General features: G+C 41.2%; 1 protein-coding gene across 2 annotated transcripts in view; it reads left to right on the top strand.

Moving 5' to 3' along the window:
* FUNDC1 (FUN14 domain containing 1) overlaps nucleotides 1-20,615 on the top strand; it is a 47,369-nt gene extending 26,754 nt beyond the window's left edge. The window contains exons 1-5 of one of the 2 annotated variants that reach the window (XM_039552605.1): nucleotides 8,470-8,557; nucleotides 10,251-10,407; nucleotides 12,260-12,335; nucleotides 18,309-18,437; nucleotides 19,969-20,615. In XM_039552605.1, the coding sequence (XP_039408539.1) occupies nucleotides 8,527-8,557; nucleotides 10,251-10,407; nucleotides 12,260-12,335; nucleotides 18,309-18,437; nucleotides 19,969-20,046 (471 nt within the window). In that variant the 5' untranslated portion in view covers nucleotides 8,470-8,526 and the 3' untranslated portion in view covers nucleotides 20,047-20,615. Of the gene's footprint in view, nucleotides 1-8,469; nucleotides 8,558-10,250; nucleotides 10,408-12,259; nucleotides 12,336-18,308; nucleotides 18,438-19,968 lie in introns of those variants that run through there. The other variant, XM_010394586.4, reaches the window with a different exon arrangement.
* The last annotated feature ends 5,380 nt before the right edge of the window (nucleotides 20,616-25,995 follow it).

Here is a 25,995-nt window from a genome sequence, read left to right as displayed (position 1 = left end):
ACCCATTACTCCTTGTCCTATCACTCCAGTTCCTGATGTTCCATCTGACAAATACCAAGAAAGAGGCCTCAGTATGAAACTGAATTTAAAAAATGAACATGGGGAGATTCCTCTGAGAAGTCATCCTAGCTGCACTTAGGTCTGTTGGTTTTGCTTGCTCTCTTCTGAGTATGAGGTTTGTGACTACAAGAGCAGACTAGAGAACTCTACATGCTAGTTTGGATTCCAGTTGGACAAGCAAATATCCCACACTTCTCCTCCTCCTCTGAGAAATTCTGGATGAGACTTAATGAGAACAGCATTCAAACACCAATGGCTGGACTGGAGCCACTGCTACCTCTGTGTCACTGTTGCTGCAGCCTGTGGGACTTGGCAGATGGTGTCAGTGCCAGGAAATGTATGGCACAAAAGATTCTGTAGATACAGCCTGAATGTCTTGCTCATTGAATTAATGATGGGAAGAGAAACTAGATTTCCTCCTCTAATCCCTACCCACATCATTTGCAGGTTCAATCAGAATCAGTATTGCTGCTGCTACAGATGTTTAGCTCACCATCATGTCCCGAACAGCTTCAGTAAATGGCCCTGCCTCTGTCTTGCCAAGTGCTGAAAGCTCTGCAGTGTAGCACTTGGTCTTCTTTAGGGGAGTGCAGCTCTCACTCTGCAAAAATCATTATCAAGTCCTTGTAGAGACCATAAGTGCTGAAGGTGGTCAGTGGGGATAAGTCACGGTGGCTACAATACTTCCACAGAAAAAATATTGGAGAAAACCAGGATGAAAAGGTGAACATTATCTATCCTTGAAAAGTTTTATCAGAGGCAATGGCTGCTTTCAATTTTTGTCAAACTGCATTAGTATTTTATGAGAAATCAAGATTTGAGTATTTAAAAGCTGGAAAAATTAACAGTGCTACTGGAAGCAATGCTGGGACATAGTTATTTCACTATTATTGAGCTTCGAAAGGTAACTGAATGAGAGTCTGATCCTTTGGGCAATCTTTCAAGACAAATTTTGTTATAAAGAAATTATTTAAATTTTATTTGGCATTGCCTTTGTAAAGTTAGGGAAGGTCTTGGTGATGAAGTACAGTTACTGTGCACAAGTACAGTAAGGAATGCCTTCTAGCTTGTGAGGCTGTCTCCCCAGTTGCCAGGGGCCTCAATCTTTGCAGAAAAATTACCCTTGGAAAACAAATCCAGTTCCCCTGATCTCAGGGTCGCTAAAGCAAGCTAGTCCTTTGGGCAGAGAAATGTTATTTTGAGATCTCCATCTAGGAAGGGGATACAGCCATGGGGAATGGGGCAGTTGGAGGCAGCCCTGTACTCCAGGAGTCTCATGTTTGACTGTGTTGGCACATTTTCAGCCTTCTGGGGGAACTGTGTTTAGTTTTATTACAGCCAAAACCAGGCAGCACGGAAGGAGAAGCGGTAGGAGAGCTCTTCATAAGCTTGAGGTGACCTGAGAGCAGCCAGGTGTTTCAGGGAATGCTACCTGTGACCGGCACAGCAGTCTCTGATCAAAGGTTTTCCTTGCCAGCAGTGATGACTCACATGAATTATCTTTTCTCTTTGTGTACTGTCTAGAGTTTACTCATTACAGTTCTGTATTGGCTTTTGTTTCTTGCTAGAAAATGAAAAACATTATTACTGTGTTTCCCTTCATTTTAGGATTTTTAACCTTTTCTTTGTGCAAGGCTTCACAAACAGAAAAATCTGAAATTCTTTGGGCTCTTAGATGGTATTTCTGGAGGGTCCTCAATTTTTTCACTGTGGATTTTTTCTAAATCTGCCCTGTCCAGTTATTATCCTGTTACCCTTAACTTTGTAAAAAGCCATGCAAATAAGTTTTATTTTTCTCTTCATTGTTTATGAGCACTAATGCTACAGAAAATAGGAACATCTGTTAGCTGTGGAAGTGGTGTGTATGATTGATTCATCGTCGCAGCTCCTCTAAAAAGTAATTCCTTACATTTGCTTGGCAAGACAGACTGCCAGACTGTCAGTCTGTTCTCACTCTCTCCATTGGTTTGTCCGAGTACTTGAGTGACAGTAGCAGGGAACTCCAGAATACCTACAGGATTTACCAAGGGAATTGGATATTTATCTCTGAAGGACAACTTAAAACCAAAATGTATCATTACATTCATGATCACAGCTAAATGCTGTTTAAAGAACTTCTCTAAAATAATGTAGTACTAGAGTCAGCATGCTTTTCTGAAATTTTATAATATGGACATACAGTAAACAAAAGGTTACCTCCAGATAATTAAAAATCTTTGAGTTTTTACTCACAAGAAAACAGCAAATTAAGAACACAAACTTGGCAGAACACTTTCATTTAAAAAAATTTGTATATGAGAAAAGTTTTAAACAAGAATTTAACAACAGAGAGACACCTATATCAAATTGAAGACAACCTTCCAGTGCCTTGCAAGACTTTCTGCTTTTCTAAGATTCAGTTCCCCTCGCTGCCCTTTATTTGCCTGGGCAATCACACAAAGCCTCAAATTTAGCTGAACACTTGTCGCGGGTTCGGTTTGTAACCGGGCGGAAACACCAATTTAGTGTAGTGGTTTGGTCCAAAATACTCATTACTGTTTATCTGCTGTGAGATAAGAATTAGGAGAAATGCAAAGCAGGCACCAAACTTGAAAGAATATAAAGAAGTTTATTAACAGACCTAAAAGAAGAAAAAAAAATTATACCACCTTCAGAACTCTCCTCCTCCCCCCACCTTCCTCCCTTCTCCCACTGACAATGTGAAAAGATAACCCTTAAGATGTTCAGTCTGTTTACCACTTCCATAATAACCTTGTTCAGTCCATGTAGAAAGAGAAGTCTCTTCTTGCTCATGCTATGAAAACATTATCACAACGAGCCAGCCACCCACTTCCAAATATTGTTCAGTCCATTTAGGAAGAGGAGTCTCTCTGCCTGCGTGTGAGTCCTTTCCCCCGACTTGCAGCTTTTCCCGCAACTGCTTTCGAGGGTCCACTCTTGAAGTTTTTTGGGGTATAATTTTAAGGTTGAGCCGTTCAGAAACAAAAACAGAGGCCCTTCTCCTTCCCTCGGTGCAAAGGGTCTTCATCATCTTCATCGTTAGGACTATCTCGGGGAGCATCTCTAGGAACTGAGGTTTTCTCCTTTCCCGTTTGGAGCAAAAGTCCTCATCTGGTTCATCTCTCCCTGTCCGAACTTCTCATGAAATTACAGCTGCGTCAGCATCTGCCTATCTCAGCGCAGGTGCTTTTGCTTACGAGTTGAACACTCCACCCCCCATATCTTCATGGAATTACAACGGGATACTCTGATATATCATAGCTTCACAACAGAATTTCAGCTTTAAGCATCTCCTCTCTCTCTTCCCTCAGGTTTTCAGCTCTTCACAGCAATAAAAGGGTTAATCTCACCTCGGCCTTGCAGCTTTGCAGCTGGAATGTTGAATTTTTCTTATCGCAGTGGAGAGGGGGGAGAGCCGAGCTGCTCTGGCTGCCCACGGCAAGGCAGTGGGGGGGGTTCCATGGCTGGAACAGGTCCATGGCTTCAGGATGGCCGTGGCCCGGCCCGGCCTGGCCCAAGCAGGGCCTGGCCGGGCCCACTGGGCCCTGCTCGGGCCCTGCAGCCACCTGTCCCAGCACCGGAAACGAGAGAGAGCTTGGAGGGGGAGTTTGCCTATTCTTAAATGTGGATCACAGAGGTGATCACAACTTTAAGTGGCTTAGAGAATTGTCCATATCCAAACTGGCCAGCTGATAGGTTCTATCAGTTCCCAGAGGAAACTGTAAGCACCCCTTAGCAAGGACGTCCCTTCCGGGACTATGCTTGCTAACCTATGACAACACTCCAGTTTTTATTAAGCATTTTGACTGTGCAAGATGAACCTCCATGAGTCACTGCAGTGATCTCCTGCATTCTGCTCCCACCGCTTAAGCACTGGCTGCCTCCAGGGGAGATCCTAAAGGAATGATGAGCTCAGCTGTGCCAGATGAGCGCTCTGCCCCAAGCCTGGCTCCCCTGGCTCCCCTCTGGCCGCGATCCCGGCGTTTTTCACAGGCATGGCACACAGACCATCCCAGCGCAGGGATGGGGTTCATACAATAGTAGGAGGTCTCAGTGAGAGTTCCATGCTGCAGTCCAAGTCTGGTAATGCATCAGAGGGGAGATCAAAAGATTAATGGATAATCAGCTTGCATTATTTACAATATAGTTAACAAACTGAACACGAAACACCAATCTCCCCCTTAACTTTTTATTTCCTTACTTTTCCAGGCTAGGGTCATGGGAATGTGTCCTGCTGCAGCCCAACCCAACACTAACCATCAGTTTTGTTTAATGCAGGTGCTGTAGATCCAGTGCATCTTACCTGGGTGATGTCTTTGGTTGTTACCTGTTTAAACACCTTTCACAGCACACTAAACTTGGTTTTTCTTTTTGTATCGGTTGAATTCTTCACCAAGAGACAATTTAAACTTCCGTTAGTTAATGAAGACAACAGACATCTCTTTCTCTGCCCCTTTTCCTCCACTCACACATGGATTGTGGTGGGAATTTATAACTGAAATTTCATTAGGATAAATGAATTAAGATTTATGGCTGGACTCAATCTTATTACAGGTCTTTTCCAATCAAAATTATTCTGCGATTCTAAGATAAAAGAGGCTGTTATTGAGTTGAGAGTAGTACAAAACTGAAAAGCAGAATTTAATGATGTTCACAAACAAGAAAAAAATTATCGTAATTAAATTTAGTTAAACCTTGTAACAAACATTTTACAAAGAAAAGCGACAAAGGAAGGCTGAGGACAAGCAATACAAGCAAGCCATCCAAAATCTCACATAGAGATGTCATGAGACACAAGGATGTGTATCTGTTAACATCATAATTACAGGGAAGAGTATCTTCATTTTAACATCGCAGAATCATACAATATCCTGAGTTGGAAGGAACCCACAAGGATCATCAAAGTCCAACTCCTGGCCCATCCACAAGAATCCCACCATGTGCCTGAGAGCGTTGTCCAAATGCTCTTGAGCTCTGTCAGGCTTGGAGCCATGACCACTGCCCTGGGGAGCCTGTTCCACTGCCCAACCACACTCTGGTGGAAAAACCTTTTCTTGATATCCAACCTAAAGCTCCCCTGACACAACGTTAGGCCACTCCCTCGGGTCGGGTCCCTGGTCACCAGAGAGAAGAGATCAGTGTCTGCCCCTGTACTGCTCTTCATCAGGAAGTCATGGAACTTCCTACTGCATTAACAGTTCAGGTTATGGCCCCTCTCTGCCAGGCAAGCAAGAAAGAGCTGGAAAAAGTCCTAGTGCAAGCTTTCACTCCTCATCCAAAAACTACATAGAGGCTGTTGCAGAAAGGTCACAACCTCCAAGAGTCAGAGTCTGGTGCCTTCCCACAACAGCTGTTGCCCAGGATCCTGATTGACTTAAAATCTAAATCCATTCCCATATCTGAGAAGACATTTCTCTGCCATTTTCCAGCCAACTGAACATTGAATAACAGCATGTCCAGTCTGGTTTTGAAAAAGGAATCATCCATTCAGTCAAATACCTTTATTGCCAGGTTATTCTGACTGCATTTACTAGGCTAAACCCGCTGAGAACCTAAGTTTCACTCACAAGTAAGGCCTAGCGGAGACGGCCAGCAGCGTGTGTTGCCTTTAGGTTTTGTAATTAATCATGCAAGATGGTAAGAAATTCAAGGACGTGTGTCCCAGTTTGGAAATCTGGTCAGCAGCACAGAGAAGCTGCTAGATTAGTCACACAGGCATTTTAAGGTTGGGGGGCTCTCTTCTGCTTTTTAGGGTTTTTGGGTTGCTTATTGTGGAGGTTTTTAGTATTTGTAAGATACGTGTGTGCCATGTATGTTCCCTCGCAAGCTGTGATAGCGAACCTGCTTGTCACAGGTACAAGGACAGAGGGTGGCTGTACAGCCTGAACTTGTAGCCAAGGCTTATAGAGCAAAGAGTGCAATTTTTCTGTACAGTCCTTCTGATGCTACGGGAAAACATTTTGTTCCTGAAGAGCCTTTAAGGGTGAAGCCAAAATGTGGCCTGAGTTTAAACTGTCTACCTTTCCTTGGAAAATCTGTCAGAATCTGCCATGAATAGCTTGAAGAAAGCACCAGTGTGCACGAGATTTGAATGGGCTTGGGGAATTTTATACATCACAATGGGGATGGTAAAAGCTCTCCCAGTTATTCTTGGTCTCTGGAGCCACAAGGTTTGCTGTCTCTGCACAGGTTATGGATTTTGCTGGAAGCAAGAACAATCCTGTTGGCATTTTCTGTGTGGGCATCGAGCCAATCCCCCAGGCAGTGCCCGCAGATCCTGGGCAGACATTTGGTTGATTCACAGCACCCAGGAGCAGGCTGGGCTGAGCACCATGGCTGGGAGCACCACTGCATCCTACACAGCTGGAACCCACGGGGAAATGTCTTGTGTTGGGCAAGGGGTGCATCCTGATCTTAGAACAGAGATACCACAAGCCCAAAACCTGCCAAAAGGGCTTTCCCTGGCTCTTTCCTAAACTCCTTCCTTGCCACTTGTCACACCGCCCTGACTTGGCAAGAGGGTTGCAAAAGGGGGCAAACAGAAGTCGCATGTAGAACACAATGCAGCTTCTAATGTTAATCTTTTAAAAGTGCTAATTATATAAACCTCCCTGTTCTGAAAGAAAATTAATATAATTGTTTGTACAGACATGGGGAAAGTCATCTGAGAAGCGCTGCTATTTTTAACTGATCATAGTTAAAAATAGGGAAGCCAAATATTAAGAATTCGAGCAACAAAAGGTACAAAAATAGCCAGGCTCACACAACCTGAGCAAAACTTGCTGGTCACCTCCCTTACCTTACTGGCATCTGACTGGGAACAGTCAACAAGCATTTTGTTACTGATGGGGAAGTGAATACCAAACCCACCAATTTTATGCTTAAACAAGGAAACTCTGAAGATGCGCAGTGTTTGTCAAAATAAATCGTGAGACAAATCTGTGTTCCATACAGAAACATATCTATTGAAAATCTTAAAGAAAGCAATATATTACTAGTTCTGTCTGGCATGCTGTCACCTGCTTATCACAATGGCAAATCTTTGTAATAAAAATCATTTAATAAGCAAAGGACCACTTTATACACTAACTTCAAGTTTTATCTGCTACCTTCAGTTTCAGAGCTCACTAAAGGACCTTAATATGTTTTTCCCCTTTTTTCCTATGTCTGTTAAGGCTGGCGTAATTAAGGGGTTTAATTAAAATCCTAAATGCTTACTCCATAAAAACAGCTTTATGACATGGGGAAAAGTGGATTTTTTTCCATTGTAATTGTCTGTCTTCTGTATTGGCAGGGTAAGAGTCCAAGTGAGCAGCTGTAAACACTTTTAAATAATGTGTTTTCAATTTTATTATTTATAAGTGATGTTCTTTGATGCTTTCTTGATTCATATTGCGACAACACTCCTGAAGCTGCACTTACTGTGTCAGCCACCTCCATGTTATGGCTGCACACAATAAAAAAAAAGTAATAAAATACAATTATGTGGCTTTTAGCCCATTGAAACCCCACCAACGCATTGAAGGAAGGAGCACACCAGGGGTCAAATTTAACTTTTTCAAATGTTTCACAGCTCACATTGGCTTTAACCTTTGTACTTTGAGGGGCCTTGTGTTTTGTTTTCTTTTCTGGTTATTAATTTTTATGGGGCTTATGGCATGTACCTGCTGTCCTGCCATGCTTGCAGCCACTGTTCTGCTCCTCGCACACAGATGGAGATACTGGGAAGGTTTCAGGGTTCCTATCCCCATCACTGGGGTCAATGGGCCCCTCATGGCACAGGCTTGAATATTGTGTGCGGGCTTGGGCACCACAAGGTAAGAAACACATCGAACTACTGGAGAGCGCCCAAAGGAGGGCAACGAAGATGGTGAAGCGCCTTGAGGAGAAGCCGTGTGAGGAGCAGCTGAGGGCACTTGGTCTGTTCAGCCTGGAGCAGGCTGAGGGGAGACCTCAGTGCAGTCACAAGTTCCTCATGAGGGGCAGAGGAGGGGCAGGCACTGATCTCTGCTCTGTGGTGACAGTGACAGGACCCAAGGGAATGGCCTGAGGTTGTGTCAGGGCAGGTTTAGGCTGGATATCAGGAAAAGGTTCTTCCCCCAGAGCGTGGTTGGGCACTGAACAGGCTCCCCAAGGCGGTAGTCACAGCACCAGCCTGACGGAGCTCAAAAAGCGTTTGGACAACGCTCTCAGGCACATGGCGGGATTCTTGCGGAGTCCTGCGCCGCGTAGGAAGCTGGACCCGATGACACTTGCGGATCCTTCCCACTTCACGATATTCCACGTTTCCCAAAGCCCAATCCCCCCCGCCCCGGCCCCTCAGCTCTCCCCTCAGGGACACCCCCCGGGGGGGCGGGAGGCGCATGCGCGGAGCGGCCGCGAGGGGGCGGCACCGCGGCGGGGCGGGGCGCGAGCGGCCGCTGGGGCGCAGCGGGGAGGCCGCGCGCCGCCTCAGCACCGGCCAACATGGCGGCGCGGCGGCCCCGCTCCGCCTCAGGTCAGTGCTGGCCCCTTCCTGACGGGAGCGGGGAGGAGGCGGCGCGGCGGGCGCCCTTCCTTCCTCTCGGGGGCGGTGGGCAGCCCCCTCCCGCTGCCCGCGCTGCGTCCCGGAGGCGGGCAGGGATGGCCCGGGTTCTGCGGCCCCCCCAATCCGTGCGTGTCCCCCCTCCACCGCGCGGCCCGGCGCATCGGACCCGGCACCCTCGGCATCACCCGGGATAAAGGTCCTTCCCGGGATTTAACCACTGAAACCCCTTCTAGCCAGGCGCGCAGACATAATGAGTGCTGGCCGAGCCCTCACGGACCACGGGGCCGCGCACCTGCAGGTGCCGGGGGGATGCGGGACGGGAACGAGGAGCCTCCAGTCCCCATGGCCGCCGCATCCTTCATGGTGCGGGGATTTAAGGGCATTGCTGTGGCCTCGTCGTGTGGCGCCTTTTGGCACTGGCACAGTTCGATGTGCTTGGGGAATGTCCAGAACATCATATGCCGCATGCAGGGAATATTTTTCATCAGTAGAAAATGCTCTGGCAGTGTTACTTGCCACAGAATGTGTTACACTTGCGTACACGAGTTTTGGTTTAAATAATAATGATTTAAGGGCAGAATTAATATAACTGTTTATGACAGTGTTTTAATATTGTTCTCCATCTGAAGAAGTTAAACAGATTGTCCTCAATACCTCAAAGAAAGACTATTCAATAGCAACTTTTCAGCATTATGGATCTTGCTATTTATTTTTTAGTACTCAAGAGCACTTAGGTGCTAATAAAGGGAAATAATCCACAACTGCATGTGTGCTTCTTGCAGTCTTTGAAGTTTTTACCCATATTGGTAGTAAAAGTTAAAAAGCTGTCAAAATTCCTAATGAAATGTTTATATCTACAGTCTTACTTTATAATTCTAGGTAATAATTTAACTGCTCTTCTTTTCTGGAATGTCCCACCAGGATTGCTGATTTGAGATTTAACCTCAAATATATTTAGCCAAAGTGGGCTTCAGTTCATGTGTATATCCACAGAATGTGATACACTTCTAAAATATTTGTCTTTAAAAATCTAGACCCATCTCCTTCCTCTGTTATTCAAGTAGACATGGTGGTGAGGATCTCTAATTTGAAGTTGTAGGATACTTGTTTTGAAAACACTGACAGAATTGCCCTGCAAGCATGGAGCTTAATTGAAGTCCCAGCATCATCTGTTTCACTTGTGGAAAAGGAACAGAAGTGGCTTCTTGGCTTAGTGGCATATGCTGATGTCTGGTCCTCTGAGGAGAGCAATGGGCCAGGAGTTTTTAATCTTTTGAAGTGTTGGTTTATCCCTTTGGGTTTTGTTTTTGTTGGGTTTTTTTTTTTTTTGTTTGTGTTGAATGAACTAAGTGGTAGTTTCATCCGATGCCTCTTGGTTCCTGTGCTTGAACAGGTAGGGGATTCTTCACATTTGTAGTGCCAGTCATGGATTTTATAGGTTATACACCCCTATAGCCTTCTACATCTTACCTTGATGATTGCATATTAGCCCCAAAATCCTTTGTCCTGGAGCTGCTGGACCACAGGTAGCTTGTACGCTACAATTTAAACCATTGCATTACCCAGTTAATGCCCAAACTGGATCTGGGGTTTTTACAGACATTGTTAATGTACTGTATAACTGAGAAAATAACTTTAAAAATTTTTTTTTTTTCTTTTTAAGACCACGACAGTGACGATGATTCCTACGAAGTGCTGGATTTAACAGAATATGCGCGGCGTCACCATTGGTGGAATCGTGTGTTTGGCCGCAATTCAGGACCAATTGTAGAAAAATACTCTGTAGCCACGCAGATTGTGATGGGAGGTGTGACTGGCTGGTGAGGGAGCTTCCCTTTCCATAACTGACCTAGACCTTTTACTCTGTTAGAAGATCCATTTTCCAAGGGTATTTGAAGCAGATAAATGTATCTTTAATGGGATTTCCTTTAGCATTGAACAAGATAATTCATGTGTGAACAATTTTAGCTTGTTACTCTGACTCATCATTATGAAGGTTTTTTTAATATTGGTGAAGCACCAGTTATCCAAGGGAACTCGTACTAGCTACTGTGGAAGGGATTTGGAAAAATGTCAGAGCTCTAAAATTAGAAGAATAATGGAAAATTACTGCATATAGCTTTTATTTGTATGGAAAAGTTGATTACCTTACTAGACTATAGACTTAGAAAGTTATATTATGGCTGAGGCATATTTTACAGGTAAAACACATAAAGGGAAAAAAAAAGATGGCAAAATATACTTTTACTTAAGAGCCCCATTTAATGGAGACTGTTTTTTCTTCTAAATGGAGCTGGAGCTATGTTGAGCAAATTCACAGTCTGTTCTGATGTTAACTGGAGAGAGATACCATAGCCTAGTTATACCAGAATAATTCATGGTGAAAGCTAGACAGTAAAGATGAGAACTTAAACTGGACGATGTGGCTACAGCCTGAACAGCAGTGTCAAGGTATTTGTTATTTGTCAGAGCTATTTGAATGGTATTTGTCTATTCCAGTACTCAGAAAAATGGTAAATTCAGTGGAAAACATCATTATGGCAGCACAGTGACTTTTAAAGAGGGATTATGCAAGAACTGGAAGATGAGATAGACTAAAAATGAAATTGTTGTACCCAGGCTCAGTACAGCTTTGAGGTAGTGGAGGTTTAGCTTTTAGTCTGAGTTTTTTATTTGCTTCTGTAGCCTTAAAATTATTTTTAAAACTTAGATGTGTACATGTAAACTCAGAAGTTTCTAGGGAATAGTTCATCTGGCATCCATAAAAACTGTCTTATTGAATGATCTGGAAAGTGCATATTTCAGTATCTGTAGATGCACATATCTGTGTGTGCCTACTGATGAATATAAATACGAATTCACTGTTCATATGCAGGGGGAAGAATTCCCCTCTGTGTGTGGGCCAGTGTTTAGACACACTGGAATTGCCCAGGGAAGTTGCGGAGCCATCAGCTCTGGAAATTCTTGTCTGAGTCAGGGTTCTTGGCAGCCTGACCAAGCTTCGGGATTGGATTGGGCTCTGCAGCAGTTTTGGGAAGGTGACCTTCGCCTTTTTTGCCCAGGTGACCTTCAGAGGCCCCTTCCTGCCTTATCACTACTCTGTAATATCAATATCTGTGCTGTTCTCCATTTAATGTGGGAGGGTTTGGAGACTGAGAACAAGGTAATTTTCTGGTTGCCTTGATCCATTAAGAATAGACTAATGCCATGTCCCAGTAGAGTGGCCTTGCTGAGTTTAACTCTTGTGTAGGGATGTGCTTCTTTTTACTGAGATCTTTCATTTAGGAGTTGTGTAGTTAATATAAATTACGGAATAATGTATTTACCTTCCATTTGGGAGCAGTTATAGTAGCACTCTTATATAATTATGTTGTGCTTTATTAACGTGCTACATTTAATAACAGTAAGATCTGGAGATCTCAAGCTTACTTTAAAGGGGCCATCAGACAGCCAGGAACAGGCAACCATTACTCACAGTGTCTTGTTTTAGACATCGCTAATTTAATATTGCTTGCATTAAATAGCCTTGATTTTTAAATTTGTAAATATGAAATTATACGTTTGCTTTGTTAAATGAGATAATGGTAATAGTTGCAGTCAGGAATTGTAGTGTGGCATTGTTCAGCAGAAAACTTCATTGGATTGGGTTTTTTTTTGTTTTGTTCCCCTAAGGTGTGCGGGATTTTTGTTCCAGAAAGTCGGAAAGCTTGCAGCAACTGCAGTAGGTGGTGGCTTTCTTCTGCTTCAAGTATGTAGCATTTCATGCTTTATAAGTTGGCAAATGTTATTTACTAAACAATAGGAATAACACAGCTGTTGGGTAACATTTAATTAGGAAGGCTTCTTACCTACTTCATCTTTTTAGTCTTATCAGTCAAAACCTTACATTTCAACTGGAGTATTGTGTACAAATGTATCGAAGAGACATTGCAAAAATCAGAGGTAAATCAGAATCTACTCTGTCCTGTAAAATAGTCTGTAGTAAGATGAGAACCTTCTGGGCAGAAGCTGAGGTACTGCGTGTGATTCAGTGCTGCCAGATGAGAGGAATTGCCTGTTAACCTATGGTTAGGGAGAATTTAAAATGTGTTTATTTTAAATTGGTTTGAGAATTTTATCAGAGCTTTAGAAGAAGTAGGCTGCTTTGGCAGTTGCCTGGAAGGCTTGTTCTGGTCCCAGTATGACCCATGTTCTTCTCTTTTCTCCCCTTGCTATGTTATATTTGTTGAACCTCTAAAGCCTGCCTGAATCTTGACAGCTTCATTGCATTCCTCTCTTTGCTGGCTTTCGGGTTCAGAAGTTTTTGATTATATTATCTGGCATGATCATTTTTATTTTTCATCAGATACTGTGATTAGGGGAGGATATAGTCCCAAAAAGCCTTTGAATTAGATGACAAACTTTAAGTGAAGGACAATTTCATGTGCTCTTCTTTAAGATGCCAGATTTTTTACTGGCGTTTTTCATGTCTTAATACCTGTGAGCTTCTCATTTTTCCTCAGGTTGTTCTAGGGGATATAGATTGATGCCTGCTTAGGCTCAATGATACACAATTTCTTGAGAGGGGAGGTTAAAGATGTGTTTATTCTTTCCAGCATCACCCTGGACGGCTTCTGAAAGGCATATCCTGCATTTATTTCTTCTTTGATTATAATAGCTGGTGCAGTCAAGCATTGATCAGGAAGGGTGGGGTAGTAACTGCTGCTGTGTGATACATTGAAATGTCGCTGTTGTGTTGAGTACACACGCTTCCTTCATGATCATGGTCCCTACTGGTTTGGGGGCTAGTTTGGTTCTTTTCACATGTTTTGTATGCTATTGGTATTAATTATTTTAATAATAATTCTTTTTATCAATATGACTGAAGAGCTGCCAGGACAGAGGCACCTGGGGTGGAGGCAGCACATTGCTGCAGGTGCCTTCCTCAGTGCTCCTGACTACAGGAAGCTGAAAAGTTAAAGCTGAGACCTGTAAACAAAGGAGAAGGGAAATTGAATAAAACACATCCCCTCTGCAGGATTTTTGCTTGTTGAGCTGTGAGGTTTGGGGAGCTTTCCTGTATATGCAGTAGGTTTGCCCTGTGGTTGAGTGTCTGATTTCTTGGTTGATCTCATTTACACTGAATCCAGAAAGGAGTATTATCCAAGAGGAAATATGAGCTAAGTATTTTGATTGGATTGTCTATATCTTAAGTAAGATCAGATTCTCTTGGAAGGAAATGAAGTAAATGCCTTGGTCTCTCCTTTAATTCAAAACATTTTGCATTTTAAGGCTGAGTCATAAATTCTATGGTGTAATTACATTTTTGTAGTCTTTAATTTTTTCATTTAAAGATCACACATCCTGATTCTATGAATACATGTTCAGTGCTTCCCCTGAGTGGGCAGAGTGTTTCAGCACATTACTAGAAAGTTCCTTTTTATCTGTAAATTTCTCTGAAGTTGCAGATTTCATTTCAACTGCTGATTGCAACATTGACATTATAATTACATGCTAGAACAAGAATAATAACTACAGAAGGCAAGATTCTTGGCTGAAGCCCATTCAGTGAAACGTTTCAGTCTTAAAATTTAAAAAATACTTTTTTTTCTGCAGTGGGTGATGACTTCATCTTGAGAAATGTAATGGGAAACTGAAAGCAGTACATTTTTTGACTGTCAGTTTGTACAGGAAGCAAAAAAGATTTTTCGTATTTCTGTAAGTGATCTAGAACTTCAGTCTTCGTTTTGATTATATGAAAAGTAGTTGGAGGAAAAAGATAAAACTGACATTAAATTTGCACAGCTTTTCAAAATCAAGATCAGTTATCACATCTTTGCAGTGGATATTTCCACAGCTTAGTTTAATGAATTAACTATCTTTTTTATTTAGTGAAATAGATGTAGTTCTTCAAATATGCTGGTGTAAGATCAATATCCATGCACTATGTTAAGGAAAATGCAATGCATTTCTCATAACAAGTAAGGGATTTTTCTTGTAACTTCTCATTTATACAGCACAATTTAATGAAATCCTGAAGAGGATGAACTCGTGTACTCTTGGTTCTGCTATAATGAATTGGTTAAAAACAACTGTTCTTAATGAGCACCTAATATTTATTAATTTTTAAAATCCTATCTCCTCAATAGCAGTTTCATTGTTTTTTGCTCTGCAATGAGCATACAAATTACAGGTTTTTCTGAACTGTATTGTCTATTATTTAATAAGGAAATTGGATTTTTATTCAGTTATTTGTGCTTTCATTAATATACTGCTCCTCAGCCCATTAATACACCATTGATGAATTAAATTCAATTCTTCATTAAGTTATGTTCTAATTTAGGAAAAGTAAATACATGAAAACAACACAAGAAACAAAATAAACTCCGAGATATCCTTGGCTTTATCTTGTACAGGGATTTTTGATACTGCACCATGATGATGATCATGGAATCATAGCATGGGTTGGGTTGGAAGGGACCTTAAGGACCATGTAGTTCCAGCCCAGTGTGGCATCCTAGTCACATTCCCAGGGTGGGACCAACCTGCTTCTGGAGCTGGGGACTTAGTGAGGAAGAGTTGGATTCAATTTTATGTTGAGTATCCCACTTGACAATGAATGTGTGCAGACTCAGAGGGAGTATTCAATGGAACAGCCAAAGCAAGTGGGAGTTGGAAGTTGGACTGATAAAGAAATGCCAAGTTCCTGGCAGGTTCTGACGTGAAGTAGAGGGACAGAGTGTCTATGCTTCTGTAACCTGCAGTGCTGGCTGTGGGGATAGCAGAGCTGTGCCTGCAGATGGTGGCTGAGGGTACAACCTCTGCAGTTCAGCTCTTACAGAAAGTGGTGTGTCGCTTCTCAGTCCCTGCTTGTCTTTGTGTGTTGAGCTTAGAGATTTGTCAGATCTGTTCTGGAAATTGGCGGAGTGTGATGGGGGTTGTTTCCTTCCTAGATAGCAGAAAATACCTCAAAGTGCCCATGGCTTCTGTGCACTGCACAGGCAGCTGAGCACAGGGGAGCTCACCTCTGCCTTCTGGCCTTGCTTGGGCTCTTCTTGAGAGATTTTGCCTTGAGGAAATTAAAACTCTTTTGTCCCATCTTACTATATAAATTTTTGCTCATTACTCCTATCAGTGTTTCATAATAGCAAAGTTCCTGTGTGCCTCTCCAGTATCACCCCCAAAATGAGGTCTGCCCTTGAAAATTCTCAGTTTTCCTTGATTAATGTAAAGAAAGGTACACATATTGTTAGTGTTCCTGCACTGATGTATTTCTTCAATTGCCTTTTTTGAAAAAATTCTGTTATTTTTTCAACACTTTTGGAAGGTCTTGAACAAATAATGAGCTATGAGATATATAGATAAGTATATAATATATTATTCCATTATCATATATAGAGAGATTCCTGTATAACCAGAAATCCACCCCCCATAGGTCTCTTTAGTAATATATGCAATTAAGATGTATAGACCTATATGACTACTTTATATATCCATGGATATGATAATGGGATACTGTTATTTTACTTTGTTATTGTATGGCCTGAGTTTAAAAATACTAGTAAATTTTGAGAATTTGCATTTATGCAAATTTACTGTTATAAGCAAGTAGTTTTTTTATGATGAATTAGAGTCTAAAAATTGAAGTATATTTTTCCAGCATTTGAGTTCAGGGGTATTATTTCTGCACGTATATATGAAATTATGTAATTAGTGGGGTTGCAGCCAAAGTAGATACGACACAGGCTCTATCACTGCCAAAGTACAGGGTCTTTTTCTTCTCAGTTAAAAATTGTATATTCAAACCGTTACCCTCTGTTGCTTATTTTATAGACTTGTATAAACACTCAAAAGTAGAATTTGGAATCTCTAATTTCAGGGCTACTAAGTTCAGGGAGAAAAGATGTCTGGTTTTGATGCAAGTGTAAGCTCTGCAGTAGTTACAAACAGAACTTAATTAAAAACTTCTGCCTCATCTTTGTGCTGTCAGGGTAACTGAGCTAATTAAAGTTGTCTTAATGAAATGTTTCTTCTAAGATCCATTTGCATTTTACAAGCAAGCAAATACATTAGCATTTCTTACATTGTGTTGGACTGGGTAGATCAGTCACATTTAATTTTCAGTTGTATGGGTGAGAAGGCACCAATTCGATGCTTGGGCCTTCTTGAAATTCTTGTGGTTATGTTAAATTCATAAAATAACAATTGCCCCAATGTACAACTATTTTTCTTTTCTGGATGTGCAACCAGTACAGCTTTCAAACTGGTTTCCTGCTTTCATACTGTACAGACAGCCCTTAATGAGCTGTCCCTGCCTGGCACTAGTGCCCCTGTGAATAAATGGTTTTACAATAGACAGGCAAAGTCAATTAATTTGTTACATTCTGTGGTATGAAGTAAAAGAGAGTTTAAAGTATAATAAGTTCATTTTGCATTTGTCCAGTGAATTGGTTTTTTGAATTACGCAAAGATGGAAACCGAAATTTACTTTCTTGCATAGGTGGTCTTTTAGAAGCTTTGTTTTAAATTCAAACAAAATCTGTCTGACACTTGTTTAATTTTAGGGTTTTTTTCTGGATTATGAAATCCTCAGTTTGTGGTGAAATAGGTTGCTTAGTTACTGTAGCAGTTGTAATGCAAGCTAGATGGTCTAATTTCAGTTATTTGTTGGAAAGAACCGTGTGAAAGTCAAACTTCAGAGCCCGTAAGTGATGTGAAACATTTCTTTTTAGGCTAAACCGAATAAATTGTATATTTAAATACCTGTTCCACAAAAGTTCATTATCTGTGACTTACATTTACCAGTTGAACAGTTTGCATGGCAGGCTGTTAGGTAAATTGAGTTGATTTCACACCCACATGTGACCTTAAGAAGGACCTGAGAAATGTCACTCTTTACAAAGAGTTTTTATATAACAATCATTTACATATAAATTTAGTGGTTTATATCTGTTTGTCCTAACAGTTAAAATAAGCAGTAATCCTTAGTTTTGATATTTTTCACTTCTTTTTTTCCCCAAATAAGGAGTTGTTTAGCTGTTTTCTAGAACATGCAACAATCGAATCTTAGAAATAAGGCAAAGGTTTGGGATGATGGTTAGACATGCTAAAAAAATTGGGAGTTTGTGTGTAAATTTGTCATGAACCAATCTCCTCAAACTTAGCCGTTTTTCTCATTTTACAGAACTTGTGCTGTTCTCAGGCTGTGTTATTTTTCTACTCACTGGTTTTATTTTGTAAAAAGTGTGAGAATTCTCTTGTAATGAGTATTTTTATTGTTGGACAGTTCAAATTGTGTAGGTTAAAATACGAGTTTTCAGTATTTCTAATGATGATTTTGATTAGCCCCAGATATTCTGTCACAAATCAGAATTCTACAATTCTGAAAGAGGCTGAAATGAAACAGTTTTTCATTGTTGTCCTATGAATGTGTTTTTCTTACAAGCTACAGTAAATGCTGAAGGAAAAACATTTCAAAGCTTTTATAACTAAAGAACAGAGAACTGGTAAAATTAACAAGAGTCTACTGAACTTTGCCATTGCTTGTTCTAATTTGAACTGCTGTCACTGAGGAAAGTATCAGTGTTTGAAGCAGAGAACCTGCTGAAATTGGAACAATGTCTTTTCCTGTATCTGTAATTAAAAAAAAAAATAAGAAAAGTGACTTTGTAGGCACCAAGACAATGTATTTTGACTCATGAAATGTGAATTGCAGCTGTACTAACTGCCTTTATTTTCCTAGATTGCTAGTCATAGTGGATATGTACAAGTTGACTGGAAGAGAGTTGAAAAAGATGTAAACAAAGCAAAAAAACAGTTAAAAAAGCGGGCAAATAAGGCAGCTCCCGAAATCAACACTCTAATTGAAGAGGTGAGTCTAAGGTGATACACTGTTTTCTACCAGCCAGGTTTCCTTACCTTCCACTGCAGGTGATGATGAGTTGAAAATGCAAGTGCTAAATTGGAGGGCATCAGAAATAGTCTGGCTTTATAATATATTAAAAGTTACCAGATTGTGTTGTCTTTATTAATTCAGTTTTCTGGTTTGGCCACTGTTAAAGATGACACACAGACTTGTTCTTGTTGAGTGACAAAGCCAGTAAGGTCATGACATGGTAAAAAAGTTCAGGGTGGTGTGGTTAAAACATGGTAACTACAAAGACAAAAGCCAGATCTTCTCAGACTGCTGATAATAAAATTACTTGTCTGGACAATAATGACTTTACTGCAGAAAAGCTATAGCTACTTTGTAACAGTAGTTGTGATTTTATCTCATTTTTACACATTTTGGAGAATATCTGTCTGCAGAATCTGCCAGGTGCCTGCTATGTTGAGAAGAGGTAGTAGCTGTGATACTGATCAGTGTCACTGGGACTGTTGCACCCTGTCAGTTGAAGACTTCCATTTAATCAATTTTGTGGTTGTTTGGGTTTTTTTAAAGCCTGCTTCTACATTTTTGCACGTTCCGTGCATGCAATCTAAGTTTCATTCTGAATAACTGAGAATCCTGACAGGGAACGTGCTGTAGACAGTGAAACAGCAGCCACACTAGAGCTCTGTAATTAATGAGTTTAGACATCTCAGGTTTAACCTGTGTGGAGTTGCACATCCGTTAATCAAAATTACCTTAAATTTTAATTTGAATATGAACTGAAAATTCAAGAGTGAGGGTTTTCTTGCTTCTTCTGTACCTCAAATAGCTTAACCTCTTCTTCTCCACTGCCCTTAGAAATGGGTGGGACAGGATGGGGTTTTTGGTTTTCCTTTGGTTTTTTTTTCCTCTCAGATTATATGACTCTCTTGTAACTGTGTGTTAGTTGCCAGTCTGAAGTGTTTGAAGCAGAGGATTTATGAAATGGCACATTTGATAAAAGGTGCTATACTCTGTGCTGCTACTTCATGAAATACTCCGTACCCATGTCATCATACATAAGGTTTTTTTTTCAGGATTAAGTTGTTAAGAAACTGGCTCATAATGGAGTCAAGTGTATTTCTTTTCCAATGATCTACTCTTCCAAAAACCAGTATTTTTTAAAACCTTTTATGATGTGATTGCAATTGAAGTCACGGTGGTGCTCATGTTTTTTTTTGTCAAGGTAGTTTGTAAAACATCTGTCTTGTTTTAATCAAAACTAGAGTGGTATTGGCATGAAATTGCTCTAACAATTCCTCTGTATTTTGACTTTTAAAAGGCTCACTGTATTTTAAATATATTGTTAAAGACATCTGAGAGTCAGTTTGCAGTCCATTGATGCCACCTGTTTTTATATGGTTTTAGACACATTGCTTCTGCCTGCACCCTTCTCCACAATCTTAGTGTTCTTGTTCCCAGGAAATTGTGATAAGTATTAAATAATAAAGTCAGACACAATTAACTTTATGAATATTATTTTTCTTCTCAGTCAACAGAATTTATCAAACAGAACATCGTGGTGTCCAGTGGGTTTGTTGGAGGCTTTTTGTTGGGGCTGGCATCGTAAGGACCCGAATGTCTCTCTGCCTGATGGGATCCGTGTTGGTGAAGAACAGTTGTGGTGACACGCTGTCTGCAAGCAGTGTGGGTCACTGGGCCTGCCAGAGCAAGACAAGTGGACTAGCTAGAGAACTTGAGAGCTTTTACATTTCAGGCTTTTGCCTCTTGAAGCTTGGCAAAACTAGGATTTGCTGAAAAACTGTGCAGTGTGCTCATTATAGCATTTCTGGGCAAAACTGGTTCATCCTCATCATGACTCTTTTTATCTATGGCCTTTCAAGATCTAGCATTTTTTAAAATGTTATTCTTGGAATATAGCTATGTAACCATACTGTAAGGATGAAAGCTCCATTTCTATGTTTTCAGTTAAATATTGTTTATTTAAAAAGTATTTTTCTTCATGCTGTAGGTGGTAGTATCTATGACTACATACTGTATATGATACTGTAGTTTCAGCCTCCTGGCTGTCCATCTTCTTTAGAAGTCACTGCAATAATAATCAATCTGTAATACCTTTTTACAGAGTATTAAATAACAAAAAACCATGAGCTTATTAAAGGTGAAAATTAACTTTGACTCTCGCCTTTGTGTACATAGAAAATAAGAAAGTGTCTCAATTATAGCCTGCAGGGACCTGGTGCCAGTGTTTGCCCAGACAGGTTTTTAAGGTGGTTTTAGTGATTTGTTACTGTTATTCTAAAGAAGTTGAGAATCCAAACAAACACTCAGTGCATTTTTCTACATTTCAAACTTGTGCACCTTTCAGAAATTTCTACCCAAGGAGGAGTTTGCTCTGCCCTGATTCCTCTGGTTTTTACTGTAGCAGCAGATGAATGTGAACTGGAATCTCTCCCACCAGGGTTGTGTTGGGCTCCTGTTCCCTTGGCTGAACAGCAATAGTGGTTCATTGGCATCGGATGGATGGATGGGTGTGAGCTTGGGATGCACAGGACATGGGATGTTGGATGTATTAACCTTCTAAATATTTAGATTAGTGCGTCCCTTGGCTCCGGAGGTTTGTATTACATGTTGACCTCGTGTTTGTGGTGTGCTTGTGGCCAAGGTGAGTAAGGTATGAAGCATGTCCTGCATACCTCTCAGCTTTAAGGGTTTCATCAAGCCTGCTTAAGGCTTTGGAAAATAAATCTTAACACACACGCCTCACAAACTAAACCCAAGGTACATGAATGGCCATGAATCCTAAATATTTAGTTTTATAGTGAATATCTGAAGTTACATAAGCACAGTTGCAGTTTACTGGAAATGGGAAGCCTGTTGAGGAGTGTGCCTGCTGGGCTGAGATTTAGAGAAAAACAAAGAAAGATGAAAATGTTAAAATGTGAAAGCCTTTGCCATAGTGTTCAGCCCAAAGAATAATGGGAAGGTAACCAACAGTCAGCTCTTTTTTGCTGATGAAGCTCATGGGTTTTTGGCATGTCCAAAGAGTACTGAAGCCAACTGCTGTGAGTCACCCTGACTGGAATGAACTGGGTGTCCTGAAGGGCTTTGGAGATGAAGTGACCAGTACCAAGAACCTGTAAATGTGCATTTTTGGTGTACTTTGTGAAAGGATTTAAAAGGATCATATTTTAGTGAGCTTGCTAAAAAGGCAGCTCATGTGACTAAGGAATACACTTCATTGTTAGAATTAAAACCAAAAATACTTTGCAAGACTGATTTCTACAGAGGAAAGTTGTTCTGCTACTCTGTTGCCATCATCTGAGACTTTCAGTCAATGAATCAAGAATTTACTGAAATATGTTTGAGGGTTCTATAGTTTTATTTTTTGAATTAGATTTATTTGGTGATTTATTTTTTTAAGCCTTTGGAATGAGAGACATAATATTGCACATGTAAAATTGTCTGAGGGACTAAGAAGGCAAGGAGAAATGGTGTTATTGAAAAGGTGAACACTGGTGGTTTGTACTGGGATTGGCTCCATGTCCTGGACTCATGACTGGAAAAGGAGAATGGCTACTGGAGCAGCAGCACTTGCTGATGCAGTTCCTTGGGCTGGTGAGGCAGAGGGGATGCTGCTGGCAGCTCCAGGTACAGCTGGCAGGGTGAGGAAGTGATGGAGTGGCAGCTTTGGTAAAGGACCACGACATGTAAGTGCAGCTTTTCTTGCAGCTACCTGAGATTTTTTATGTGCCAGCTCAGATCGGTCTCACCTCTCACTGTGTGAGGGAATGCTCTGTAAAGGTACAGTCAAAAAATGGATGTTGATGGCGTTGGGAACAGAATGGAGTGTAACAGGAATATTTAGTTTCTGGGGGTAAAATCTTCTCTGGGATGATTTCAAAGTTACTGTTGCCCTGTCTGACAAAAAAATAATCCAGGCTAAGAAGATTCAGAGGAGAAAGTGTGGTGAGGCCCTGGCACAGGGTGCCCAGAGAAGCTGTGGTTGCCCCATCCCTGGAAGTGTCCAAGGTCAGGTTGGACGGGGCTTCAAGGCTTGGAGCAACCTGGGATAGTGGAAGGTGCCCCTGTCCATGGCAGGGGGGGTGGAACTGGATGATATTTAAAGTCTCTTCCAACCTAAACCATTCTGTGACTATATGATTGTAAAAAAAACATGGAATAAAATTTTTTGAAGAGCATTTGGGAGGGGGAAGAAAAATCAATTTTAGAAAGATGATTAAGAAGAAAGGTGTTAGAAATACTTAAATCAATGAAAGGCTGACCCAGCATTTCTATGGGTTTTAATGTATAGCTGAAGAACTTACCTGAAAGGTGAAAAACATGGACCTAGCAGTGGGAAACAGCTTTCCATACTGCCCAATGGGTCCATGGAATTAATTTCCACTGTGTGCTACTGGGACCAAGGAAGAGCCTCCATTCAGGGAAAGATGGGCAGCATTGCAAAAGTCTGTTATATCTAATGGTGCGAAAAAAACCACTTCAGGTTTCTCTGGCCATAGTTAATATTATTTGCTGCAGTTCATAAGAAAATTATTCCAGTGGGCAGCTGATCCTATCTTTTCCCTCTGCAAGCTTGTGTAATTTTTTCCCCTCAAATAGTTGTTAGCAGCCACTTTTCAAAGTTGAAGGCTAAGATAACGATTGAGGAAGGCATGGCATATATCCCTCTAGTGAACAGCTTTTGAAAGCTTATTAAATAGTGCATTTGGGGAGAGATTGCTAATAAATCATCTATTTGTTTTCTATTATCTTAATGGGATAATCAATTTCCTAAAATTATTTCTTTTTAGTTAAAGCAGCATTAGGCAGTTTTAACTTAAAGTGAGATGCCAGTGTGATCTTATTACTGAATTTTAAGAGGCCAGAATTTGGCTGGAACTTTGAAGGCTGTTTCTGCTTCAGCAGCCAGACTGAAAATTAAAATCTTGTAGTTAAAAGATAGAGCTGCCTCCCAGATTCAAGTGCATTTTTCATGAGGGCTTAAGAAGGGGGGATACAAACAGAGTAAAATGCAGGAGTCAGGACTGTAATTCAGTACTTCTGCCTGTGCAGATTCCCTAAATTATAGTGCATAGAGTAATGTGAAAAAGAATCTGTAATACCTCCCCCTAACCTTTTGAAAATTGTTGGAAATCTCGAAGAATTACTTTAAAAATCAAACTTTTGTGGTATGCAACTATCTGGGGTCTGTAGGTGACAGTGGAAAAATGTAATGTTCACCCAAACTCAGCACAAGTAGAATAATGTGACATTTTGGAAGAGAGATTGGGCACAAAAAAACCCCAGCGTTTTGGTCACCCTAGGACTGTGCATGGGGTGGGTGAGTGGTGGAGGAGAACAAGAGTCAAATCTACCAGGGGAAGGAGGTGCCATCCTCCCTTGCTGGACTGGGAAGCAGGTCTGATGCAGCATGGTGATGTCCCAGTACTGGGACACGTGGAAGAGCTGGTGTTTCTTATTTTGGGGCAGTTTGGGAAGTGAGTCAGCTGACATTCATCAGGACCTGGAAGACTGGAAACCAATTTTAATTAAGATAATTGTGGGGTGAGTGCGCACAAAACATCTGGTGCTGATACAGCACAGCCTGAACCCTTGATTGTGTTTGGTCCCACATTCAAGCTCGGAGGCATCTAAATCTTGGAGTGCTGCAGGACGTGGCACAGAGGTGTAATACAGGATTTTGTGCTCACAGCCTGGGCTGGACACAGCACAGCCAACTCCAGCACAACTGGTGCCAGGCTTGGACTAGGAAATTTTGCTGGACCCAGGCTGGCTCAAATTTATAGTTTGGGTTAACCAGTGCAGTGGTGCAAATTTGCCTAGTTCATGGATTCCACACTCAGAGGTTTTCTGCCTCCCTTTTCCCAGTTCCTCAGAGCACTCCATGTTCCTTCCTCCCGGCTTTAGTTTTGCCTGCCTTGTGTTTTTTTTCACAGCTCCTGGAACAGAGCACCACAGCATACACTGAGCTGTGAAACAGAGGAAAGGCAGTGCTTCAAAATGAGGTGAAGTTGGGAATAAATCCCACAAATCAGCTCAGCTGTGGGACTTCCTGACAGCTAATGCTTCTGGCTTAGCTCAGGCAAGCAGGAGACCACATTCCGTTACCTTTTCCTGGGAAACCTCTCCTGCTTCCTAGACCAGTACCTTACCTTCCAAACCATAAGGTGTTTTGGCATGAGATGTCCTTGGTCTCTGCTGCTGGCACATTTGGGTGTGGATGTTATCTCAGTGTTCATGGAGCATGGGTCTGATCACCTCAAAGTTTACCTGAAGTCACTGGTAAGCAATTGAATGTGCTGCTTGAGGTGGAAATGCTCCAGCAGGAGGGAAGGAAGACAGGTTACACCCAGGATATTTTGCTGCCCGTTTGATAGGATGTTTACCTGAGAACTGGAATATATTGTTATACATTCAGTCCTTGATAAGGGTTTTTCAGTTTCACCATCAAACCCCTCATATCCGTAAGCTGTAAAAAACCCCATTTCTGCACATGTGGACTGTATATTTAAAAAAAAAAACTTAATAGAAGATGTTAATCCACAAAGAGAATTGAGTATTGAGCTATATGATTCCCATTTAATATAGATCATTTGAACTTTGATCTCAACAAGAGGCTTTTAAACACTTGCCACACACACTTACGGGACCTGGAGAATTAAGGACCAATATCTACTATCATTTGTAATTGAACATCTTACTTTCTTTAAGTATTAATGGGGAAGTAAAGGTTATTTTGTTTTCTTGTGTGCTTAACAGACACCAAACTCATACTGCAGCCAAATTACAAATCTTTATTACAGATTTCAAATCCTCTCCAGTGAGATAATCAAAATGCCTTGATAGCCTACATGTTGCTGAGACAGAAATCTAAGCCAAAATACATCTGAATGAATCCCTAAATGTAAGAAAACCCTACAGATGTGTGAAAGGAATGTTTGAAAATCAAGTGTTGCCAAATATTTCAAAATCCACCTGGGCCAATAAAGAGGAGGAAGGAAAATTAACAGCAATCAGGGAGCCTATATTCTTAATGCTCTTATAACAGTGTATGATAGTTAAAAAACATTGAGAAAATGCCTTTCTACAACATTAATAATATTTTTTCTATTTATGTGGAATATAAATATGTCATATGATGTATGATATCTAGTCTCCAAACTTTAAAGCTGAATTGCATGCTGGCTTCTTTAGGAGATTTGTTTTGAGGCTGCCTGTGCAAGTACAGCCAAGCACGTGCTTCAGCAACTCACCAGTTTGTATGTGAAAGCAAAGGTAGAAAAAACCGAGGAAGGGATGCACACATATTTCCTCCTTTTATGTTATTACAGGAGTCTCTGGTTAGGCTTTGAGACCCTCGGGTAGTCTGCACAGAATCAGGAAGCCAAGCACTGCTCACTGTGGGGGAGTTAGGGGTAAGGCACAAGAAGAGGAATTTGTCTGTCTGAACGTGGATGTCAAGCTGGGTGCCCTATATCCTGCTTATGTCAATGTTCTGCGGCAAATCTGCCTTACTGTAAATCAAAGACTCACT

This window comes from Corvus cornix, chromosome 1, assembly GCF_000738735.6.
Source record: "Corvus cornix cornix isolate S_Up_H32 chromosome 1, ASM73873v5, whole genome shotgun sequence".
Classification (NCBI taxonomy): domain Eukaryota; kingdom Metazoa; phylum Chordata; class Aves; order Passeriformes; family Corvidae; genus Corvus; species Corvus cornix.
The sequence above is the reverse complement of the archived record's forward strand: the minus strand, read 5'-3'. Positions and strand labels throughout refer to the sequence as shown.